The 26,443-nt window shown below is 47.1% G+C and overlaps 1 protein-coding gene across 3 annotated transcripts in view; it reads right to left on the bottom strand.

The window, feature by feature from the left end:
* Positions 1 to 26,443, bottom strand: part of LOC108940507 (nuclear factor of activated T-cells, cytoplasmic 1-like) — a 64,554-nt gene that overhangs the window by 17,596 nt on the left and 20,515 nt on the right. For all 3 annotated transcript variants that reach the window (XM_018762744.2, XM_018762745.2, XM_018762742.2), the window contains 5 exons: positions 25,936 to 26,108; positions 24,375 to 24,515; positions 16,390 to 16,445; positions 13,441 to 13,573; positions 3,022 to 3,615 (listed from right to left, as the gene is read on the bottom strand). In XM_018762744.2, the coding sequence (XP_018618260.1) occupies positions 3,022 to 3,615; positions 13,441 to 13,573; positions 16,390 to 16,445; positions 24,375 to 24,515; positions 25,936 to 26,108 (1,097 nt within the window). The remainder of the gene's footprint in view (positions 1 to 3,021; positions 3,616 to 13,440; positions 13,574 to 16,389; positions 16,446 to 24,374; positions 24,516 to 25,935; positions 26,109 to 26,443) is intronic.

Here is a 26,443-nt window from a genome sequence, read left to right as displayed (position 1 = left end):
CTGCACTGCCAGCTGACTCCAGGTAGCAATTGTAACCTTGCTGATGGTTTTCCGGTGGTGAGGGCATCGCAGTGGAGGAAGGAGTCTCCTAAATAACTCTTTGGAGCTGTGAGGCAGCATTCAGACCATGACAATGTCCACGTCCTCTCATGCGTTCAATTACACCCCACTCAGTGTAAATCAGTGTAATTAGCTGAGTGTACAAAGCTCATGGTGTAAATCACCTTGGAGAAAAGGTTTGGGTAAGTGATGGCTGATAACATTATTAAGAGACTTGCCACCACTTTTTATAATAAAAGAAGAACATTTGTAAAGATGGGGGCCATAGCAGCGCAGTGGGTTTACCTGGGACCTCTGCTGTGGTGGGTTTGGGGTTGAAGCCCTGCTTGGGGTGCCTTGTGGTAGACTGGTGTCCCATCCGACATGTGTCCCCTCTCCCTTGAGCCTTACACGCTGTGTTTCCAGGTTAGGCTCCAGCTTGCCGTGACCCCGCTCAGGACAAGTGATTGTAGACATTGTGTGTAAATTCGGCTACTTAATATAGAGCAATGCCCCTGACTTTTGGGTGTCCCGTTCGAGTAGCCGCAGGAGGACGTCGATGGCAATGCTGTCGCCATGGTGATTGGGGTAAGTGGAGATGCTAAGACACAGCTTCATCTGCGAACCTAACAGCGTATAGTAAATCTCTAAGACAGGTACTGTACCACCCGAAGGGCTGTATGTTGGGTGGGGGGAGGGGGTGAGTGAATCTAGAAGGACAACGCAAGAGCCCAGACCTCTCCGGATCCTTCTGTGGGGTGGGCGGCGGCCCCGGCCGAATGCCTTCAAAGTATGCTGTTACAGCCGCACACTTACCAGCCTCCGCCAGCTGACCACAGGTGCTTATTGGGAAACCGGAGGAGGGGAGAGTGCGGATCCTCAAGGCTTGCGAGAGGACCTTTATGTCTGCCGTCGATCAATACGCATTCCGGAGGAATCCCTAATGCAGCCTTGATTATGTGCTGACTACATTTGTCCACCCGGCCAAAGATATCGGTCCTCCTAAAATGACAGCAGAATGGGGCAGCGGAACGAAGTAACCAGGTTACTGGGGTTTGGTCCCAATTGCCTACAAATGACCGTCATGCAAATTTGGAATATTTTCATATTGTATCAGCTCGTGTATCGGTTGCCAAGTAAAATGATCTCTGAGCAACATTTACGTATTACCTTGCAATATTAATCACATCTCAGCCTTGCATATGCAGCATTTTACTGCACTTCGCAGTGAAGGTAATGTGTCCAGCTCCTCAGCATCGCGCGTACACCAGCTCCTCGTGTTTGCTCAACCTACGAGTTTCACAGACACAGACTTGTTCCTGTTTGCTTATTTGTTTTTAGCTGCACTTTTTCCTCTTTACCGCTTCCAGGAGTTTGTGTTTGCTGCCCAACGAGTGCAACCTGCATTCACACGGCCAGCCGATAGGTGGCGATAAAGAGCACATACAGTACATCTACCTGACACTTTCCTCCAAAGCAGGCTACGGCATAAAGCTACAAATTTACAGTTGTTTACCCGTTTATACAGCTGGGTAATTTTACTGGACCACTGTAGTGTCAAGACCTTGCTCAAGGGTACTACAGCAATAAGTGAGATTCAAACCAGCAACTTTTGGGTCCAAAGGCAGCAGCTCAAACCACTACACCACTACACTACCACCCACCCCACCTATGTGGCAACAGACTTTAAATGTTAACTGTTTTTAATTAGTTTTCGTTGTAATGTAGCACAAAGTTAATAAAAATCTTAAATGTATCGCAAAATGTTAATTTATTGTCAGCACCACATCTTTTATTGGCTAATTAATTAACTCTATTTATTTATTGTGATTTAATTTTTGAGGTGACTTTGCAGTCACAAAGAATCGAGCTATGAACATAACTCTGACCCCAGCGGTGTCTGTGATCTGAGGAATCATCGTGTGCTGAATATGTGTAAAGGTACTAATGGGGTCCGGAGGCCTGGCCTTTTCGAGTCGTTCCACAACGAAATAGCGTCATTTAAAAGAGGCGCTCGGCTCGGGCTCAGGCTGCGCACAGCGGGACACCTCCTCAACGCCACATCTGGATGTGTTTGTGCAAACCATCAGATGACATTTTCCAGCTCTGTTTGTTTACAAGGTGTTGGTGACAGGAATCCCTGACAGCTCAGCTTTGCCTCGAACGCAGATCCGCTCAGCGTTCCCCATCCCCCGGGGCTCTCCGTACCCTGTTTTTTTTGTGTTTCACACTCTGAGCTGCTGCTTGATGCCCTTTACATGCAGCATGTTTACACTTGGAAGGAACAAAGGAGCTGCAGGAAGCGCGGCTTCGCTGCGTTGCAGTGGGACCTGCCGAGGTCACAGTCTCGACACAGGGGGTCTGGGCAGTCATACTCCGACCCAGTACTCTCACCCACCTGCCATGGTGACACTGGTGGCATTGATGGGAGAGACAGTGCAGTGAAATACACCTGGGCGGCCCTTGTCATTGACTGGCCCCCAGAGACCACGCCCCCACCAGACCCCTTGCCAGGTCAGAGCCCCGTCCGCTTCGATTACACCCAACCACCTGATGCACGGTCGGAAAACAAAACCCAGCGCAGGAAACTCCATCCCATTGTTTCGCTTCCTTCATTAGTCCTTGTATCAACAGAGAGCCCTGGGCCTGCGTGTGGCACTGTTTTCTCTGCACCAGCTGCCCCCCAGCCCTGGCTCAGTGCCCGCAGTTCCCTCCTTCCTGCAGCAGGCAGGACCTGCATTGATGGAAGATTGAAAGTCTAACCCTATAACTAACCCTAATCATAGCCCAATATTTAACCCTAATCCGAACCCATCCGAATACATCCATGTATGCGGAGAGGATCCTGGATCTCAAGTGGGAATTCGGGGGCGTACAGAGAGACTGACTTAGACTCAAGGCTCCAGGTGCGAGTCAATAATATGACAGCAGCTTCAGTGAAACATGAGCAGATTTTCCAGAAAATTCTCAGTGTGGACTCACCATCGTCCAGGTACATTTGGTCCAGGTCCTGGGGTTCCTGCTTCACGGTGATGGGCAAGGTGGGGCTCGTGCTGTCATCTGAGAGCAACGTGGGCGGAGTCTTCCTTGTCAGGTTGGAGCCGGGCTGCGGCTGGGGGGGACTGTAGGCTGCGGTGAACTGGGGGTCCTGAGTTGCCCCAGGAGTTGGGGGGTGGGAGGCTGGGGAAGGAGAGGAGGAGGACGGGCTTCCGGCAGGGAAGAGCGACGGAGGATGGTACCCATGTGGACTGCCCACCTGGGGTGGGAGCAGAGCCAGTGGAGAGTGGTCCGGCGAGCCACCCTGCGCAACTGCTGCCCGGCCAGGAGGGTCCTGGAGGCACTTGGGGTAGGTGGTGGGGGTCAGGTCGTGCAGCGTGGGGTTGCTGGAGGAGGACAGGGGGATCCCCCCGCCAAGTCTCTGCTGGCAGGGCGGGTACCCACCCACCAGGCAGGGGTTTGGGTCTGGGTGCACCATGGCGTTCAAACCCTCATAGTATGACTTGGCGGACGGGACACCCAGTGCAGTTACCCCCTTGGGCTCGTAGTCATCATTGGGTTCTGTCTTTATTATTGGAACTGGAATAAAAGAGAGAATGGATCATGTAACGAGCGATTGGAGCTGGTATTGGTAGGCAGAACTGGACACTGGAGTAGTTGAAGCACTGCTCGTTTGGGTTCGTGTGACACGGCGAGTGCTCCTTTGGATAGGAAACTCTGAGCCCGACCAACAAGGCCCTGAATGGAGCTCTGTGTCGGCAGCAGCGCTCCCACGCCCACCCGGATCAAGCCACCCGGCCGCCCCACCCAACCCCGCCACCCAGCCTGAAATCAGAAATAAAGAGCCAAAGAACGTGATGAGTCATGTAGGGGACTTGCAGCCTGTTTTCCTTGGATGGTTCTCAGCTTCCGATATCCTGTGCAGCAAGAGAGCTACGAAAATATTGCCCTGAAGCACCAGAGCTGCAGAGCGTAGAAATAATTTAAACAAAATTTAATATCAAGCTAAGAAAAAAATTATTAGAGCCACAAATCAGTCAGCCCTACGTGGAGGACCTGATCGCTCCCTACAGCCCAGCAAGACTGCTGTGCTTCTCTACTTTTGGCAGCTTGGTGGTTCTGCTGGCATGGGTTCAAAATCGAAAGTCCATCCGTTTTCAGTTTTCACCTAGACATGGAGGAATGATCTCACTCTGTCCTTCAGAGCTGCTGAATCCCTCCCACATTGAAGTTGGAAACCCATCTCTTTAGAAGCCATTTCTCTCTTGATCTTCTGACAGCTCCATAAATGAGTCCAACACCATCTGCTATGATTATCTATGTATTTGCTGTTTGAATGTCACTTCTATAGGAGCTACTGGAGGGATGTCAACCAACAACATGGTGGTGCCAGACACACAAGCTGTGTGTTCATAGTCCTGTGTCGTGTCTAAGGCTCTTTGTTGATGATGCACTTTGTTTACTCTGAGTCATGTGTCACTTTGGATAAAAGTGTCTGGAAAATAAATAAATGTGAAGGTAAATGCAAATATAAACAGAGCTATTTGCGCTACAATATATTAATATGAGCAAAAATAAATCAAATTTATTCATTAATTGGACACTTTTCTCTGAAGTGAATTATAACAAAATACTCGCACAGATTTACCCACTTGTAAAGCTTGGTAAGTTTTACTGGAGAAGTTCAGGGTGAGCACCTTGATCAAGGACACTACAGTAGGGGTGTAGATCTGAACCTGGGCTCTTTGAGCCCAAACACTAACATTGTAACCACTAACCCCCTGCAGCAGAACACCTGCCTGTGCAGATTTTGCGCATCACCACACTCACCATGAGGTATTTGTACTGGTCAGAAAGATATGGATGAGAATCATCAAGACGATTGTTAATTTTCCCAAATATTTACTCATATTTGTACCTCTGGCACAGCAGTTCTGAGACCCATTCTGATGATCCTCTGTTCCATGGAGAACCAGCGGGTCCTGAACAGGAAGCAGAGGAGACCAGGGTGGGACTCCGAGGGAGGGAGGATGGGACACATGGGCCCAGTAGCTCTACCCTTCGGAGACCACAAGACTGCCGTCCTCCCGCCATCCATCACCCCACCAACGCTGCGTCTCCTCACTAATTTAGAGCTAACGGTTGACGTTGGGGTCCCGCCCCAGATGAATAAGAAGTCTGGGTCAGAAGTGTTTATGCTGCCGCTGTACATTTCGAAACCCGTCCGCAGGCCAAACCGCAGCTCTGCTCCAATTAAAAAGTGTTCTTGTCTCCGGTTTACCGCGGCACAGCTTGTTTACGCCCCTGTTTAGCGAACGGTCCAGAGAGGCTTTCAGTTGAGGTATAAACGCCGGTGACAGATACCTTTCTTTGGGCGCCAGAATCCTGGTTCCAGGGCCGTCAGCCTGTTTTGCGGTCTCGCTGAGACAGAGCCGTTCCTCTGGGGCGGCGCTACTGAGCAGCGGCTCTCTTCCCTGTTTGTCCTCCTTTCGGCTCTCAGTGTGAATCACCAAACGAGGTGTCGGCATGTGTTCGGTTCGCCTAGCAGAGCTCTTGCTGATTTGCGGCATCATGGTGTCACGGTATGGAGGCATTCTTCTACCACGTTTACTGTGTTACCCTGATAAATGAGGGTTAGGGGATCCACTCTGGCAAACAGATCTGCGAGCGTCACGTTCCCTTAACAACATCCAAAGACGGATGCTGATGAAGGAAGTCAAGGCAACAGCCTGTTTGCTTTCGCAGCCCGGTTCAGGGAGGACAGTGGATATCTATCCTAATGCTGGGGGTGGGGCTGTGGGGTGTGGGTGGAGCAATGAGCCAAAAAGGATGTCGTGAAGTAGGTGGCCGTGATGGTATGAAACGTATTAAGCAGCCAGCGGGTGGCAGTGTGGTTAGAGTCATTGACTTGATTCAGAGGATCTGGGTTCCAGTCCCCCTCCTGTTGTAGTCCCTTGATCGAGGTACCTACCCTGAACTGATACTGTAAAAATTACCCAGCTATATCAATGGGTAAATAATTGCAGGAGCCCTATTGACCTCAAACTGTAAGTATTTCAGAGGAAAGTGTCAGATAGGCGAAGCAATGAGAAAGCTGCCTTCCATCCGCCTCCACGACAGCCTTCTCGCGGCGACACCGGGGACTTCCCCAGATAGGCTCGCCGAGGCTCAGATCCACTTCCTTTTCCTGTCCGAAAGTGTCCTACGCTGTGAATCTGGACGCGTCGCTCCCAGCCACCACAGTCATTTCCGTGCCGAACCGATGGTGCAGACGAGCCCTCCGGAAAGCATGGGTTCCGCTTCGCAGCGACCGAATGCACCCTTTGAGCGGTTGAGGGTTCGAGGCCCGAAAAAGAAAGGACCGAAAACGACACATGGATGGCACAAATAAGCAGTCGTACATATACGCATGCAGCCAGCTGCGATCATAATCACTGATTTGGAAAGTCGCAGCACTTTGCCACGACCGTGAACGCATGACGCGTGTGTTCCCTGAACCTTCAGATCAAAGCTGAACGTAGGCGGCTGTCGGGCTCAACATCTGTTGTTCTTCACAGCGACTCTGTTAAGGGGTGACACCCCCCCACCTCCTCAGCGTACGAACGGCTCCCAGACGCAGCTTGAGGACTCTGCCGGGAGACCGTCGACCCCGTCCTGGGGGGCGCCCATTGACGTCATTCCCGTCGGCTAAGTGGTGTGAGAGTGAAGCTAGGGCCCACCTCAGGGAGCTTTAGCGGTGCCCCCAGCGCCGTCACGGGGGGCCGGGATGGACCGACACACATATCGCCGCAACACTGCTCCGCTCACAGCACGCTGCTACCACATTTGGCCGATGGGGGCGCTCTCTGTAACAACGATTAGACCAGTTATCATTTTGGAGCACCTTTTTACTGGGCTGGTGCACGCGCGCGCGCGCGCACACACACACACACACACACACACACACACACACACAATGTAAACACAAGGAAAAACATTGGACTGAGCCTCCAGAGAGCATGGTGAAGATTAGGTCTGGAGCACAATGTTTGGAGGTCCCAAGATACTCCTGGCTAGTGTCTCTGCTCCCCACAACCCCTATTCCCCGACCCCTGCCGCTCCCGTGCGAGTTTTTGTATGCCACGCCGCTTAATGAAGATTCGCATGTCGAACCAGGCCCAGCTGTCTTCAATTTCCTCTCATCCTCGAGGTTGTGGAAGACACGCAGTGCAGCCGCTGCTCCCCTCCCCCCCTCCGGCCAGCTGTATCGGCCAAAGGGCCTCGTCGCAACCTGTGTGTTCTCACCACACCTCCTGTCCAGTTCTCAGACCCAGCTGGGCAGACAGGTTCCGTTCGAGATGTTTCTCAATGTTTCTCAACCAGGGAGGTCCTGCAGGAACTGACGCCCGATGCTGACCGTGGACTCCACCCCCCCATGCCGGCATTGAGCTCTCACTCTTACCATGATGCAACTCCAGACAGCATTAAGGACACCGGACCTGTTGGATCAAATCTCCTGAGGCTGCTTCTATTGTACCCTCGAGAAAAGTGCTTCAGCTGAATTGCGTCACCAGGTCCCCCTCAGCGTAAACAAGGACAATAAGCTTTAAAAATGACCCAGGATAAGAATGTCATATAAACAAATAGCCAGCAGCGATGTTACCCTCTAATCCGGAAAGGATGACTACAGCTTGGACTTGAAGGGAATTTAATGTAATAATGTAATAATTTTGTTGCCAACACTGTACATTGGCTGTGGAGTCTACAGGACACAGTCATGATCACTCCCTGAACTCCAGCAAGAGTGCTGTGCTCCTTAGCCTCCGACTGCATGGTGATCCCACTTGCAAGGGTCCAAAATTAAAAACCCATCAGTTCTCAGTTTTGGCCCCAGTATGATAAAATGAACTCCCTCTGTCTCTTAGAGCTGCTGAATCCCCCCACATTCAAGAAGGGGCTCAACTTCATTTCTTCCAGACCTACTTCTCTCCTGATCTCCCGACTGCTCCATAAATGAGTCCAACACCATCTGCTCTTATTATGTATGGATTTGCAATTTGATAGTCATTTCTATAGGAGCTACTGGAGGGATGTGAACCAACAACATGATAAACGAATGTAGTACAATAAAGTCCACTTTGCGCCTCCTGTTATTTAAATGACCCTGTGTCTGGCCAATGAATGGCATGCACAAAACACCTCATCCGTTTCCTTATTGGCACTACTGAACTAAGCCTGTTGCTCATTTCCAAAAGTCGCAGGCTCTTCACAGCAGGTCAGTCCCAAGTCGCACCTGGGATGTCAGAAGTGCAATAACTTGACTTGAGAGGTACTTCCTTCTCCTGTTCCCCTGGACCTTCATCTGACTCAGACATCCATCTGATGCAGACATTCTGGCCTCACGCAGAACTAGGCTGGTATTAATAGAACTCAACATTGCCGAGGAATCTCCCAATAACTGTAAAAATGCAGTGATTCCGAGAAGTGACTCAGGCGGCCCTCCCCCGATGCCAGCAGTCCTGGCCTTCTTCTTTCATGTGGTCGTGGAGAAAGCAGAAAAGCACGTCAGAACCATGCAGCTTCCACGCAGCACCGGCCGGACGAGCCTCCGCCGCGCCGCTCGGCTCCCCCGACCCGTCCACAGTACGGCAGGTGGTGCAGTCATCACAACTACGGTGTGACCGCTTCCAGCGTCACGCTTGCGAAACAGCAGGCTGCAGCCAGGCTTTTGTTTGAAATTCATCTAACAGACATGAGAGTTCTCTGTAAAAAAATATCACGCTTCCGCCAAAAAAATGACAGGATATATAATTAATTTTACCATGTGAATTTGACAAAGTAAGGACGGCAAACACTGAAACGAAAATGAAACATCAAATACCACTCAGAATAACCAGAGAGGCCCGAGAGAAGTGGTACCCTTTGATCAATGTACTTACACTAAACTGTCATGTCACGGTCAACAACCGCTCATCCCGAGTGGGATCGTGGCAAGCTAAAGCCTAACCGGCAACACAGGGCGCAAGACCGAAGGGGGAGGGGACACACCCAGGACGAGATGCCAGTCCGTTGCAAGGCACCCCAAGCAGGACTCGAACCCCAGAGCTGCCACACAGCAGGCACCGGCCAAATTCGCCATGTCTCCACGCCCCATACGCTGAACTGATACAACAAAAATTTTTGTACCGTATAAATGGGTGAGTGATGACTGTCTAAGATAGATAGATAGATAGAGTGCAGAGAACTTGGGATCTGCAAGAAGATAAAATCTGCAAACAAACAAATATGTATTCACTATAGAGTATAACTGCTCTTCTGTTGTGGTGACTCAAGGACTTCAGCAGGGCTCTTCCTGGGATGCGAACTGGTTACCTTCAGGTTACGACTCTATGCCATTTCAGCTGTGCTCTACCCGCTCTCTGCTAGCCCGAGATGGTGATTTGCTTGTGGTGAGATGGTTGTAAACATGTACGAGACCACTTGTTTTGACACAGGTTCGAAAAAAAAAGGCCCACGGTGATGGAAAGTACAATAGGGTGCGGAGAAAACAAGGCAGCTGCGTGCCTGAGTGCCCTTCCGCTTTCTCAAGGTTGCGTTATTTATAGCGGCAGATGCGTCTTTTTTTAGCTGCTCGATGTGTTGATGTGTGAGTGTGAAGGGGCTGCGCATCTGAAGCATCGCCACCGCAAACTTTGTTTGAAGTGGCCGGAAAGGCAGCAGGACGGTTTTAGCTGAGTGTGGGAGGAAACGGAGATGCTCGATGACAGCGGTGGGGCCCATCACATATGCACGCTGTCTATGTGTGTGTATATATTTTTTTGTTTGTTTGTTTGCTCACACACTCATTAAAGCTGTCCTTACGAGAGGCTCATTTGGCGCTCTTTTCCTGGGTCACGTTTGTCTCGTGTCGACGTAGACTGTTCGGCCCAAACAGCTCAATCAGACGGAGACTGGTGGGAGAAGCGGGTGGTTTCATTTGTTTTTTTTGCATTTTGTTTTTTTTTTTTTTTTTTAAATAAAGATACAAACACAGTCTGGCCGATCAGTCTATGGCATTCCCATTTCACACATTTGCGCTGAAGCAATTACTGTGAAGAGCTGCCACTCAAAGGTACGATAGCAGCATCCTGCCTGGGACCTGAACCTGTAACCTCATGGATGCCAAGCTGCCTCGTTAATTGGCAGGCAAGCAGCTGTCTGGTCACTGCACTGAAAGAGCGACTCGTGCTGCAGAACCACGCCTGCTCATTTCCTACAAAGGTGAGGATGCAGGAAAACACCTTTTTTAATGGCGTCTGCTGTTATTTTTTTTCCAAAACAATGTTATCAAAACAAGAGCTAAATAGGTGTGAGGGTCCAGCCCTGCGCCAGGGTCCCGGGTCAATCTGTCGCTGTGTCTAGAGCAATTTCCTCTTGTTTGTACAGCGTTAATACCTTCGATCTGAGCTCGGCCCGTGTCAAGTCTGATCTTAAGCGAGTCTCGAACCGACGTCAGACCTCGATCCACAGGGACCTGCTGACCGGCGTAATGCAAACAGCTGCACCCTGCATCCAGATTTGCTTTGGTTCATTACTACTTAAAGTGATCCCCTCATGTACAAAGTAAGGTACTTTTTACTGGGCCAGACAGAGGTACCTAGAGCATTCACGGTTTCCAGTGCTATTCCACAGGTCCATTTTACTTAAACACGTGAGAAAAAACAAAAGGTGAATGATTCCAGAAACCAGTGATAACAAGCATCTCAAACTAGTGCAGCACCTGCGTGGCTGCAGGAAACACCTCTTTGACACATTCACCCTTGCATTACCCTGGTAAAAGACCAACACAGACTGACGAATGAGCTGCACCAGACTGAAGGCTCGGTATGAGCCCTACTGTTGTACCCTCGAGGAAGGAACAAAAATCACCTTTTACAGATCAGCAGTTCTGTTTCAGTAAATATGAGGGCTGGCGGTTGTGTGGTGGTTCACGCTGTTGTCCAGTAATCAAAAGAAATGGGTTCAAATCCCACTTCCTGCTATAGTACTGCAGATCAAGATACCCTGAATTAACACAGTAAAAATGACCCTGCTACATAAACAGAGGAGTCGCTTAGTGTCGATACCTAACATGCTTTGGAGAAAAGAGTCTGCTAAACGAATGCACAACAGTAAAAGTTATTAGTAATCATGTGTGTCTGTGTGAACATTTTTCTTTTTTGGTCCTGATGGAGGGGTTAAAGGGCAATTTGTTCCACTAAGGCAGAACCCACCCTGCCTTCTGGTGACCCACAAAGGCTATGTATTCCTCGGGGGAACCTAGCAATGGCTCAGCCGGTATGATGGGGCCTTCCTCTGGGAGAGCTCGGGGTCCGAGGGGCCCCTTGCCTCCGTCACGCTTCGAAGAGGAAGGATGCAGACGCTGATGGTGATATTGTGATGACAGATGACGCACGCGGTCGATGGGCCGAGCCATCCTGACCAGGTCTCATGAGAAATAAAGAAGCTGGTAGTAAAGAGAACCTCCCGGACAGAGACACGCGCACATCAATTAATAACACATGCTTCAAGCAACTGGCACGTTAACACACTAAACTACAGGAATGCCTCTTGTATAAAAAAAGAAAAAAAATGACAACCAGAAAAAAGCAATGACATTAATGACCTTTTAACCATTTGATATTAAAATCAAAAAATAAAGCTGATATTTTTTGTGGTAAATAGTAATGTTAAAGTGAAAGCCTCTGAAGATGAGATGTGGCCTGGTTGGATATTTATAAATCTCCCTGTTTTCTGATCGGATATTGACTATGCCCTGGGTTCTGACTGGGTACACAAGTCCCTGCTTTCTGGATTTTTACAGAAGTCCCTGATTTTTGACTGGACGTTTACAGATCGTCCTTTTCTCACTGCTGTACTACGCTGTATGTTCACCTTATCTAAAAAAAAAAAATCAGATCTCTAAGTCAAATAAGCAAATAAACAAACAAATATTCACAAGGTCAAATATATATTATTTCTTGATGATGTATAGTAAATGCAGGTAAATGAACAAGCAAACAACATTCATTAAAGTGTCATAAGCCTTATGACCATAATTTCTTTGGTTGGTCTCAGTTATTGTATTTTCATTTTAAGCAGCCTATGGGAGCTGAATGTGAACTCCAAGGGCGCAGAAGTAGCTTCCTGTGTTTTCCCGTACCTTCCTGCAGCAACATGCAGAGAGGAGCCGTGCATGACACAGATTGCTGTGGGAGATGGATGTGAGACCGAGGTCAACTACACTGTCAATTACCCTGAAGGGTCCATCTTTCAGCAACTAACCTCACTGCTGGAAAATGTGACTGAACCACTAAATAAACACACATCAGTGCGGGTACCCATCTCAACTGCTGTTCAACCACCACGTACCGCTGCTTCAAAATATGCATGTCCCAAGTCTGCTCTTCTTATAGTTATACACACAGTTCAGCTATCTTATTTCATAATTTATTACAAAGGAATACTTTTTTCAATAACTGCAACCCCATAGCAAAAAACTCCACAGTCATAAGTCACACATCTTATGAAAAAACCTAAAAAGCAGAAAAACTAAAATCCCGAGTTTGTCATTTGGTCAAGGTCTCCAGGCAGTTTACGTAAATGACCGGTCTTCATGCCGTGTTTGACGAAACAAAGTCACAGTCATTCTGTGTTGGATTGTCGAGTATTATTTTAACATCTATTTTTAAATCCTTTGGGTTCCACGCCCAGTGGTGGTTACCAGGATTTTACACTGATGCTCTAGCGAGAGGTTCACGCAGTCAGATGTAGGCTAAACGTTTGCGAAACATGTCGTTTGTGTGGTGAAATGAGCTGCACATTCACGTGGGATGAAGGAGTCTGGACTGCGACCAAACAGCCGATACAATTATAGTATATCGGCCTTTGATGGGACAGCCTAAACATGACTTCACATGTCTAAATACAGCCATCAGTTGGGATGTACTCTAAAAGGAGAAGACAAAAAAAAGGAATCACAGACTAGGAATTTGCCGCTTCCATCCCACAGAACCGCTCATTACTTTTGACCGAAGTTTACTTAAAGAGTTTTTTTCTTTTTGTCATTTGTGGGATGCCTTTTGACAGGTTCTGGCTTTGCTGCTCATGGCAAATGTAGGTGAGAGGATAAAGGTATTATACACAAAAGGAATGTGATGAGGTCTACCATTTGGAGACTGGGTGTAGAGAGGGTAAAGGTGTAGACGAGAAGAATGAGATAAGTTCTAGGACTTAGAGTCTAGCAGGAGAGAGGATGATAGTTTTGTATAGGAGAAAGAGGTGAGGCCTATCATTTGGATCTTGGATGTAGAAAGGATCAAGGTCTAGAGGAGAAGTCTACTGTGTGGAGACTGGATGAAGAGAAGATCAAGGTCTAGAGGAGGAGAAGAAGAAGATTAGGCCTACCATTTGGAGACAGGTAGGTGAAGCGTTGATACTGACTCCTCTTCCTCTTGCCGTTGCATACATAGAAGTTCACCTGGACAGGACTGGATATCCTCTGGTTGCGGTACGGGGGGATCTCCACCACCATGGATGTCTGAGGCACAAACACACACAGCTCCATGTTCAACACCAGTTACACCAAAGATGGACTGTTAACGACAGAACTGAGTGTACTTCCAAAGTAAAAATCAACAGAGCCTTCAATCTAGCTTTTCTCATCAAATGATTTGTTTGTTCCAGCAGCCCTTTCACACACTGGCTCCTTGTATTACTAACAGTCCAGATGCATGTAATTTAGACATTTTCAGGTTTGTTTGTTTTAAGTGTATTTTCTTCACTTTTTAAATAAAATTCATATGTGTTCAGAACAAATGCAGCCTGTAGTTGCGCTCCCAGCCAGCAGGCATTGATAAAGAGCATCTACATGGATTAGGACTGTGGACTATGTGGACTACATAGACTATGCCTGCATTATTCAGCTTTTATCAATAGTGATTTTGTGACAAAATGGACTTTGGAGTTACAGATAAATAAAGTTCCTTGCAGACTTCTAGTCCCAGGTGTGAGTTGAGGAGCGACTGAACTCATGCACACTCATGACAGCCCTGTACATTAATGAGAGCATTAAGGTCTTAAATCTGAGTTATTAGACAGAGAGAAACTGTGGGAGGATGTGTAGAAGTCCAGAGCTGTATAGTTCTGCACACATGAGAGCACGTGTTCAGGCTGAGACTTGTTACAGGACATGTCCCAGTTTAGCACCATCCCCACCACCCAACCCCCAGCCTTTCACCCCTCTGTCACCTCCATACTCCCTTGGGGGGGTACTGGGGGTGCATGAACTTGTGCCTTCCTTCACAGCCTCGCCATATCGAGTTGTCCTCGAAGCCTGAATGATGTAACGGTTACCCAACCCCCCATCCCCCGACACCCAGAGCAGCTGTCTGGAGATGATGAAGGAGCTGGAGGAGCGGAGGAAGCTACTTATTGTTGCCCCACGAGCTGGGTCATATATCAGCTCGGGAGGAGCCTGCAGGATAGCAAACGGCTTGATCTACAGGTGGGAATTCCGTTCGACCTTCAATCAGTCCAGAGCGGGGGCAAAAGTCCATGGCGGTAGAACTTCGAGTTTCGAGTCTCAATTCTCAACAAAGCTCGCCGTTTGGCCCAGATTTTCCAGTATCTTGGGGGGGCTCAATTGCACAAGTCGTACCGCCAATTAGCGTGAGCAAAAAGCTCCACTTCTAACCCTCGTGATGCAACAGGACACGTCAATAACAAAAACAACAATAAGGGCCACGGCTTCCAGGTAATAGGACTTTTGGCGTGTATCTTTGGGATCCCCAGGGTGCAAATGACAGCAGCTGGATGGAAGGCAGGCAGAGGGACAACAAGAAAGAACCAAGGGCACGCTGGAGGAAAGGGGTTACAGAACCCGACACAGCTTTGTAGAGAATGTAAAACACATTCGCTCACATTCCACAACCGTAAACTATCCCGATATTGAAAGCAGGCGCTGGAGTGTCCTCAGAAGGTTTTTTCAATTACCAGCAAAACAAAAACAGGCCACTGAAGATGGCTGCTCCTCACATGCACCCGACAGAAAGGGATTCCGGATTGAGTTATCGTTTTCAGGAGACGTTTAACGCATGACTAATGCTGAGCGAACGGCCTGGCAAGACATCTTCTCATTACACCAGCTCGTGAAATAGCAGAAGGTAGAAGGCCTTCATACGGGGCCAGTTCAGGCCAGATTGGCCACCTGAAGTCAATCTCTCGATACGCTTTTATGAGACGCATTGGTCAGATGGGGAGCCGTCTGCTTGACCATCCCTGCTGTGCGAGGAGGGATTACATCGGGGTGTCGGGGAGCCCGCCAGGACATCGGGAGTGATATGGCCTTCGATCTCCATCCATCTTACTCCGACGGGGATTAATTGAAGGGCTGGCTTTAACCAAGGGTTAATCCAGAGCCGAGATGCAAGAGAGCAAGGCAGGGAGTGAGGAGTGCAGATGCCCGGGGAGGGAGACAGAGACAGTAGCAGTAGTAGCAGCAGTGCTCTACGAGTACTTTTATATTTGTTTATTTATTTATCTATTTATCAGACGCTTTTCTCCAAAGTGGTGAAGGAATCAGAGCGAACAAAACTGCATCAAAAGACAAAGAGCTTTAGACACAGACACAGGATTACCGAAGCACAGCCTGTGTGTCTGATAACACCACTTGTGCCAGAACAAGTAGCTGTCTATAGAATGGATAGGAAATAGAAATATTATCCTGGCAGACGATATGATGGAAGTTCTTAGAGCAGTTAGGGGATCGGGAGAGAAATAGGTCTAAAAGAGATAGGTTTGAAGCCCTTCTTGAATGTTGAAAGGAATACAGCAGCTCTGAGGGACAGAGGGAGATCATTCCACCACACTGGGACAAAACTGAGAAACTACAGTCCTCTGATTCTGGACCCTGTTATGAGTGGGACCATCAAGCAGCCAGAGGTGGAGGAGCACAGCACTCTTGTTGGGGTTTAGAGTGTGAAATTCAACAAATTTCATCAGACGCACCATTTCAACAGCTCTGTCCCTACTTTTACACTCTTTCGTGGTATCACAGTGCTGAAACTCTATCTCGCAGAGAAACTGGTCTCACTTACGTGCGGAAAGGAGGTGCTGTGAGTTTCTGCTCGAAAACGACTTGTGTTTATTTTACTCGCCCTCTGCTCCCATCCAGCTGGAATTCTGCTTTGCCTCAGAAAGCTTCCAGAGTAACAACTCCTCTTTGTGACCGTGCGAGGATAACGCCTCAGACGTGCTGCTTCAGCATATCAAACCAGGGTGCGACCAAAACCACTGCACCTTTGACGTTACCCTTTGACCTACAGCCACAGAATGATTTCAAAGCTTGGGACTTACAGGCTTGAGGGAGTCTTTGTCAACCTTGGCCTCGGTCTCCCAAAGGTGGTGACCATCTAGACGGGAGAAGAAGAGAAGGGAAACACAGCATTATATTAGTGACATTAAGTCAGTGAGTGTGAAATGTCATGGTCAAATGATGGGCGGAAAGCACCAGTATGGCTCACCAGAAGGAACACGTGTCACTAAACAGTGTCAAGAAGCATTAAGAGAACGGGGGCAGGGCAAAATGCTTATTTTATTATCTTTTTTCAGTCAGGCACCTACACCCATATGTGGTGTGCACATCTGGAGCTCATCTGCAGCCTCGGTAGTCGGAGTGCTCTCCAGACAGCAACCGTAACCCGTGAAGAGGAGAAGACCAGCGAAGGCCTGGGGTTGCGGTGACCGTCCGTTGCGTGACGCCCTTAGAACCCGATGCCATGCTGAGCTCATACTGGGGGGCTGGGACGATGCGTGCTCAGGAGCCCCCTCACCCCTCCCTATGGAGTGAAAGGCCCTGACGTCACGTTCCCGACAAAGCTTGGGCTGCAAGCTCTCGTAAAAACGCGCTCCTCATTAAAAAAAAAAAAAGACGGGGGAGCGTGCAGACTCACGAAGGCGCTCTGCTCTCCCTTTGAATTACGCATCGGCCCTTTGTCATACTTGTTAAACTCCAGATTTTTCTTCACTCATTGCCGTAAATGTATTATTCATTTTTCATTTCAGCTTGTCACTTTGCAAAGCGTCGCCCCTCGCCCAATAAAAAGAAGCTGCCCCAGCCGGCCAGGGGAACGGCCACAGCGCGCGCTCGCGCTTCGGGCCTCTCTGTGATTTTTTGCCACACTTCAATGAATAGACGTTTTTAGCTCTGTTTATACAATTGCTGAAAAACCACAGCGCCTTTTTTTTCTGCATGCCAGTGACTCATTAGCGCCGTCTGAAATAGAAATGACGGCGCACAATCGTGTCTTTGTGTCTGGTGAGCCGTCACCCTGTCCGCGGCCGCGGTGAGGAAGACCAGCACCTTTCTCAGGTCTCGTGGGGAGCTGAAGGAAGTGTAATGGAGACAAAATTCGCTACAGCATGCAGACATAGGGCATTCGTTCAGGAAGGGTAAAAAAAATGCAGTTCCCTTAGTTCATACAATGGCTGACGGTACCCTTGGTAATATTCCAACCGTTATGCACCTCTTCTCCACATCAGTGCACTTGAGAATGATCTGCAGTGATTCTGAGCTATAATATTAAAATGGAACCAATCAAAAGCACAACAGCAACACAGCCAATGGAGGATTATTCTGATAAAATTTAAAGTTAAGACTTATTAGTGTATTGTGGGCACATATACATGCATAAGGGCAGCAGTGGTTAGAGCCATCACCTTGCAATGTAGACAGAAATGTTTTGAATCACTGCGCCTGCTGCACTACCCTTCATCAAGGTACTGACCCTGAATTGATACGGTAAGAATTACCTATGTGTACAAATGGGTAAATCAAGGTGACTGTCTTTATGTACAATCTTCTCTTTTTTAGGTTACCTCGGGGAAAAGCTTCAGGTAAATTCATGTAAATATATGGTTACTTCTGAACCAAGACTTGAGGCTGTGGCTTGCACAGAGAAACTGTGGCCAGGAATCGTGGAGGTCACATTAAGCATGTGGTCATGTGGAAACCCCACCATCATTAACAATGATGTCCTGAAAAGGTTGCAATAAATGAAAAGAGCTACAAGAAAGCAGATGGATAGGAAGTCCAGCATTTTCAGCTGAGAGCGGGATCCAAGAAGACGGCAGAACGGTGACAGGAGTCCACAGGTCGGCTGGCAACGCTGGCAAAGGCCGCAATTCCTCACGTTACGTCTGGAGAATAGAGGGGGAACCAAGGCGCCGCCCACGGCCCCCTCCTGGGACCGGCTCCAAGAGGGAAACCTTAGACCAGTACGTCACCTCTCTGTGAGTAAACATGTTTCCAGGATATCATTCGCACTCCTTAACTCTCTCCCTCTCCTTTATTCCGGAGCCAAATGAATACAGAAGTCAACCCAAAGACCTGAATTGAACTATTTCTAATGATGCCGTATCAGGAAGAAGAATGATTTGCAAGGATAATTTAGCACATTAATAAGCTCCAGATTTGAACATAAATAAATAAATGAATAATCATTAATAACTCAGCAGGGCGCAATATATACTTCCTACCGCTGAACGAGTCGGAGGCCTAGTCATCGCATTGGTTCCTCACATCTGTGAAGTTGCTATATTTCTGAACATATGGCCGCTGCCCAAACTCAACATACTCTGGCATCAACCCCCTTACCTACTTGCTGCTTCCCTGCAGCTGCTTTGGCTGCTGCTACGTTTATTCAGTCTGGAGAACAGTATCTCTTCCACCCTCTGGTCACCATAAACAGTGTGATCAGAGACATAACACTGGAGGGAGGGAAGCTCCTCTCCGAGAGCAGCTGAGGGTGAAAACTCCTGCCATCTGTGGCAAAGTGCATGTGAAAGACCCCGATGAGTCAGCTTTGCTTCTCAGTGAAGGGAGGAAGCTGGCAAAGAGTGAAAAAAAATGGTAAAGAAGTCAGCAAGAAACTCAGCTTGTTGGGAATATGTCTCTACATTTCAGTACATCTCTAGTGGAAGGTGTATTTCAGGAATGGTCAGGTCCACGCTGGAGGACGTGCTCACAAGAATGGCAAAGAAGGGATGCCAGTGCTTGCGCCATAGTGCTTCTCACTGTATAAGACATGAGCATGACCTTTGACCCACCACCCATTGGACTTCACCAAAGTACTTATCCTGTATTGAAAAAGCAAAAATTACTCTACTTTATAAACTGGTATATCACTTTAAAGATCTTTCTACACAGACTTAACATTTTATATCACTTTGAGAAAAGTGTCAGATACATTAATAAATCATATTAGAAACTGAAGACCTGGTGAGTGCCATTCTATTGGTGTTTACTTTTTCTGTCTACCGTCTGCAGAAAAAATTAAATGTAACGTTATACAGTTGTCTTTCAGTACATTTCTGCAGATTTCTTTTCCAAAACCATTTGTTTGTGTTCAGATCTTCCAGTAACCATATGAGCTTCACATTAAATATGTTTCTGTCTTATATCAGTGTCTGATAACAGATAATGGCAAATTCAGGCATAGACTGTAGCGCTGTTTATCTAAACAGACAATGCTTTCCACAACCCCCACGCCAATGTTTTGTTACGAAGCCAGAGTTCTCCATCTGTGACAAATGTGTCCCAAATGTGACCCTGGGTAGACACCCAAGGGTGGACCGGGGAGATGCCTCTTTGTCTAGGGGGAAACAGGTACAGGCAGAGCAGTTCAGAATCAACCAACGAGTCTCATTTCTATGGTTTGACAAAGGAAAATCTGACTCATACACAAAGCAGAAGCACTTGTGAAAGAATCTTTTTTCATGATTATCTATTTGTTTATTTTTGTTGTGAGTCCAGCTGCCACCTGGCTCATTTCAGGGACCATAATCTTTCAGTGCTAAACTTGGAATGCAGAGCAGACAAAAACTCTGGCCAAGAACAATCTCCCTGTCTGGATCTGTCCTGACACCACACCTGGTTAGCCTGTCCTAATTGCTGCATTAGTGAATGAGGGACACCCTGCCGAAAGTCCCGGCTCAGGATGCGGTTCTGGAGGAGTTCGGGGTCCTTCAGGGGAGCAGCAAAGCCTTCTGTCCGGCATGGACTCTACGGCGCTCCAGAAGCCGAGGCACTCGTCCAGCCGGCCCAGATGTGAAAGCAATCCCTCTCATGAGGGAATTCCCTCCCGTCTGAGCCGAGGCGAAGGCTTCCCCGGCAGCCCCGCCTCCCGCCCCCACAGCAGCCCTACGGGGGCGTTCTGGAGCACAGGCTGGACGAGATGTGCCGGTATGGCTGCTGGACCGAAGCCAGGACGGGGGCGAGAGCCAGTGGAGGTAGCCAAAGGCGCACAGCCATTAACAAAGCAGCACACAGAGCTCAAGAGAGGAGGAGAAAAAACTATGAGAATCTAAAGGAAAAGTCTACGAGAACCAGGTTTCCATAATAAGGTATGAATTAACTTAAATTCAAGGGGAGTAGCATTATGAGAAACCTCCAGAAAAAATGTTGTTAGTGTCAACAGGCGCAGCTTGGACTCGTGAAACAAAGGGCTAATGCAATACTTTACTTGATAACAATTCAGTTGTATTTTGTTTTTGCCTCTCGTTGTTCAGAAGGATGACGTTTACTATATTTGACTGCAGAAACATATGCCATTTGGTTTGATTCACTGGCAGCCATTCTGTCAACAAGATGCTTGCTGGTGTAACTCCTCTGCAGGGATTTCCTCCAGCAGTTGCAGGAACAGCACATGCTCTACTCACCACACAAACAGCCCTGCGGAAACACTTTCTCTTGAACTCCACAAGTGCATACGCACAAACCCATGTACAAACATTTGTATGGACCTGAAGGCTCTGTTTTCAGCACGCATAAAGATACACACAGTACATGCTGGTACTACTAAGCTACCAGTACTCTGCTCCAGGATTCTCAGGAGAAACCACGCAGCAAACAAATGCCCTCCAGTGAGAGTATCTCCCATCACCCCATCTTGCCCAACTGCCTGACCACAGTTATTTACCTCTAATAGACCCTTTTCCCTCCATCCATCTTCTTTGCATTCCATCATGAACCATATTTATTTCTCCATTCAGAGACTTTGAAACAACCTCTTGATTGTGGCCACGTCTGATATCTGCTCCCCAGCATTTCCGCAAGGCTTCCTGTTAAGTCCATTTTGTTCAGATTCTTCTCTTAAAATGCCAAAGACTATCCAAACCTGCTCTGTCCTACATCCCTATGCAAATTACTAAATTTATATCACATGGTATTTGGTAACAGCCCAATAAGACAACAGACAACAATGTAAGACAAAAATGCAATCTTTTTGTTGCTCCAGCTGTCTTCACTGAATATCGGGGTTTTATCAATCAAGTGTAGTGCCATTTGGTTTGTGCCTTGCCCCAGAACTTCATCCACTTATCCAGAATTCCTTGCACACTACAGGCTGAAATTCACCTCATGGCATTAAAGCTGGATGCAATATAGAGCGCCTGTTGCTGCTTAAAGTCCTGGAATTTCTAGGAGGTGTTTATTGGAATACATTTTCGGAAAATTAGGATGCCTGATCTTTGATTACGGACAGAGGCATTGCAAGCTGTTCTTAGGCAACCCACAGCTTTATTGGACTGATTCATGAACTTTCCAGGGTAATAGAATTCCAGATTTATTAAATAAAACTTTATTTTATTATGCTTATTTTTACCATTATTGGGGGTGGGGGGTTGTTACTTTTCATGTCATAAACAGAAAACAAGTTCTTGGTACCTGGGGGTCTGGGAAAGAAACGTAACAGAAAGACAATGTTTTGTTGAAAAGGACTACAAGTCGCTCTTTTATGGGTATTTCACCAATGAGCTAAAACTAAAATGCTTTAATGCTTTATTAATATGGAAACTATTTTGCTAAATGATAGTATTGGTTGCGCAGTGGGTTGGACCGGGTCCTTCTCTCTGGTGGGTCTGGGGTTCGAGTCCCACTTGGGGTGCCTTGCGACGGACTGGCGTCCCGTCCTGGGTGTGTCCCCTCCCCTTCTGGCCTTACGCCCTGTGTTACCGGGTAGGCTCCGGTTCCCTGCGACCCCGTATGGGACAAGCGGTTCCGAAAATATGTGTGTGTGTGTGTGTGTGTGTGTGTGTGTGTGTGTGTGTGATAGTACTTATTTGTAAGGTTTCAGCCACCTGTTTTAGGGGGAAAGAAAATTACACTTTTTTATGAGAAAGTATTTAACTCAGGACCCTGAATGTGACAAGCTGCTGTACATTAAGAGATACCCAACGAGTCTCCGAGATGTTGGCGAAGTACAAAGCTCCAGACAGCAGACAGAGCTCTTGGCTAACCTAACTAGTCAAAGGCGCTGGGCAACATGTAGCAGGAGGGATGGAAAAGAAAGAATAGGAAAATGGAAAGGCTTAGTAGACAGGACATTTGACAGGTTTTCATAAGGAACGTTTCTCTGAGGAGAAATCAGGAAGATCCCTTACCACAAGGATTACTAACTTTAAATGAAATTTGAATTATTAAGTGCAGGTTTTCTATAGATATCTAAGGTTGTTTCTAAGATGGATAGAAGATGTTAAGACAAAGACAGGTGTGTTGGAAGATCCAAAGTTAGTATGTGTGTTTGTTTAGGATTTGGGGGCAAAATATTTCCATGGCAAGATCACCATCTGGGGCTGTTGGCCGTCGGAGGGAAGTCCTCTCATAAAAACAAAAGTGTATACAACCTCTAGCCGATGTTCCAAATATGCTAGGAGTCTTGAGCTAGTCGGTTTGTCCCTAAAAGAGCTTTGCAAGTAAGTGTGCTTCACGGAGGCATCTGGGCTGGCCCATTATACTAGGGCCAGATTGTTTCCAATCTTTAAATACTGTGTAAAATAAACCTCAGTACTGTTTGAAATATGTGGCCCAAGTGATTGTTATCCTTCCCAAATTCAAGGCTGTCCAAGAAGTCTCCCTCAAAGTCATGAAAATGTGAAACCCTTCGGTTAAGCATGAAATTTTGTTCCCACCTATCTGGGAACACCAGACCATCCTGTAAGCTCATTTATTCAACACCAGTGCCCAGTGCCTCACGGCATGGCACTCACAGATGCCACACAAGCCAGTAACATGACATAGGAATCCAACATTAACAAAGAATCTCTGCATAGTACTTCCAAACTACTAATATTACTAATTACCTTAGTAATATTAGAGGTACCTTGAAGAAATCTCTCAGGAAATGATGGAAGTACCAAATGAATGGTGACCATCCTTAGAGTCTGAAATGTTTTGTTTTGGAAGTGCTTTCTTTCCCTTTATTTTCTTGTGTTTCTGGACAAAGTTTGGCAAATACAGGACACCACAAGATGCACTAATTAAATTCAAGGGTCAGATCATTTAGTATATGGATTTAAAGTTTGCCATCAACGTGAAAATCTCCTTTTGGGCATCATTTCCTAGTCCCAATGACAATACAGTTGTGCTTTCTAACTCAGATACAATTATGTACAGTGTCAAATTGCTTGGAGCAACAAGAATATGAGGATATAACAACATTATACATTAAAAAAAACAACATATGGTTTAGCTTGACCACATGCTTATATATACTGAAAAGGTTATTATACACAGGGCCAGAATGATCAGAAATTATGAGCAGCCAACAATGCATCCTGATCCATTTTCAACTCAACAAGCAGCACAAGTCATTCTCAGATCTCACAAAGTTTTGGTCATTCATAAAGGTTTGTCTTCTTCTTTAAGTACAGACTTTAGTAGACTAGGCCATTTGAGAAGTATACTATTTGCTAGTGGAAATATTTACTGCCTTCCCATTCCTTTGAGAAAAATAATAATAATAATAAGAATAAAAGCCTGGCTGGCGAGGGCCTTTATCATTTGTGCTTACACATCCCAGTCTCCACCCTGACTTGCTTTGCCTTTCTAGAACTCATCAAGGAAACTGCCGTTTGTAAACTTCTAACATCGGTCATCTCGGATCAGCCACCTCTCCTTCCCATCCAGGGGGAAATGAAAGGTGAAGAAAGAGTCCAAACAAATGTTCCAGCTCAAAAGAAACTGCACATGCTCTGTTTGTGATTCATTCCTCAGCTTGTGGCAAAAGCGTCAGCGAACAGGCAATGGAAAACTTCTGCAAATGTAAATACGTTTGGTTAAAAATATAGTGCCTTAATGCGCACCACATGTGCCTTGCTGGCTGGACGGCAGGGGAATATTTTGACGGTGAAGAGAGCGACTGGGAGGGAGGGAGAGGGAGGGAGAGAGAGAGCAGGCATAGCACTAAGTTTTCTCGGAGAGGGGCACGGTAGACATGCAGCGGTCACCTGGAGTGGTGGCAGCTGGTGAGACATTTGAGTGGGCATCCAGGGAGGAAGCCTACCTTGACCTTTCTCCACAAACACCACCTTGGAGTCGGGCTGAAAGTTGTGTCCAGTCAGGAGCATCTTCTTGCCGCCAGTGGCTGGGTAGCTGTCGGCACTCTGCTTCTCTATCAGTGGCAGCTCCTGGGCTGATCTCTGGGCTGTGGGACAGGGTGGGTAAGACACTCCCTTATTACTCTGCTTCTCTGAATCTGAACCCACTCTCCATCCACCCCCGTGCCTCCAGGCCACATCTCCTTCACATCAGGTTGCAGAAGGATCTTCCCCTCATTTGGACTCCCCTCCTCATGTTTTTTTTTTTTTTTTCCCGGTGTTTTTCTATTCTCCATTTGAGAGGGATAAAGTGACATCAACAAAATGCCACTTAGTGGTTTTTCTCTGGATTATTTTATTTTTCAAAATACCACACTGTTCTATTAAGAAAATAATGGTTTGAACATTGACATGATGTGGAAAGGCTCCCACTAGTTTAATTTATTTTTGAAAATATCACAATAATGGGGTATGCTGGACTAAAATGAAAGATGTCTCTTCGAAAGTATGTGTATCAGAGGCATTTTGAGCAAATAAAATGTTCAAATTCAAAATTTTCAGTTCACCAATAAATTCCTTTTTTTCCCCACCCACTTTCATATTTCAATCTGTCGCATAACAATGTGAGGTGAGAATCTGACTTATTTACCCTCTCAGGTCTCCTTGATTGTTTGTCTCAAGGTAGATGGAAAGTGGAGAGGACATCATGGTGTATTTCAGTGCCTCCTCCTTTTGAAGTTCTAAATCAATCCTTCTTGGAAAACACAAGTGACATTTTCATTTTAAGAGGACGCGGGAGGCTAACTGGTAAGAATACACCAGACAGAGGGAAACTTAATGGCACGATCCAGGAGTGACTTGGACCGCTAGCACGAGATTACTCTACTTCTACACATGTCATGGGGGCAATTTGTTGCATGACTCTAACACAGAACCGTCAATCCAGTGTCTCAGTAGACCGTGCATTGGTTCATTCTCATTCCAGACTGTCCCTTGGCTTAACCAGCCCAGCTAGTTAATAATTGCCGGCGTTTTATTTATTTATTCATTTATTTTCCCCACGACACTGCAGTGAAACACCGTTGTGTTTCATGCAGCTGCCATTTTGGGCTGTTCTTTACAACGCCGCTGCTGTACTTTACCGTTTTTTAAAATTGTCAAAGAGATCAAAACGGTGGCTCTGATGAAACGGCTAAGAGACAAAGTCTAACGCAAAACCAGTAGAAACAACCCACGTTCCTCAAGGAACTGCGGGGACTACACTTGACAACCCAGTCCTGTACCAACTTTTCAACACGCCTGTCTCTTCACACAGCTTGGTCGACAGCGTTCGCATGAGGAGGGGAGACCGACCACACAGATCATTAAAATGAGACACTTAAATATAGTTTTCCGTGTCACCTTCCAAAAGCGCATGGAAAACATTTCGAAAAGAAGCTTTCGGATAATCCTCGGTGACGGAATGCTAGAGCACTAACTCGCGTAGCCGTTACCGAAGTCTGCGGCAAAGGAGGATGGCCCACTCACAGCATTCGATGGGGTTGGAAGCGACCTGGAGAGACACGGTACGACCGTTGGCCTGGTTAATGTGCACCCGGAACACCATCCTCACGCGTGTGTTCTTGCGCCCAATGTCCGTCTCACCCTTGCGTAGCTCGATGTCTGAGTTGCGCAGCTTCAGGATCCCTGCACAATCAATTCTGTGGTATGGAAGCAAAGGTGAGGTTAGAGAAAGCATGGGGTACAATGCTGTGGAGTATGGTGACGTTAGGTATGGGGCTATTGCTAGAGGCTATGGGATATGATGCTTTCCTTGGACACCAGTTACCTCCCCAACTCAGTCCTTGTAATCTATTCATAATTTAATGTTTTATTGTACCTACAAAACTTAAAAGCAAGAGTACGGAAAATATTAGGCAGATTCTAGACTCATTTTGAAAATCCTTATTAAAGGAATACCCAGCAAGGGAAATTCCACTGCCCTATGCATTGACCTAACTCATAAAACACACAAGGATGACACGCAAAGTCAGAG

Source organism: Scleropages formosus, chromosome 18 (assembly GCF_900964775.1).
Source record: "Scleropages formosus chromosome 18, fSclFor1.1, whole genome shotgun sequence".
Lineage (NCBI taxonomy): Eukaryota > Metazoa > Chordata > Actinopteri > Osteoglossiformes > Osteoglossidae > Scleropages > Scleropages formosus.
The sequence above is the reverse complement of the archived record's forward strand: the minus strand, read 5'-3'. Positions and strand labels throughout refer to the sequence as shown.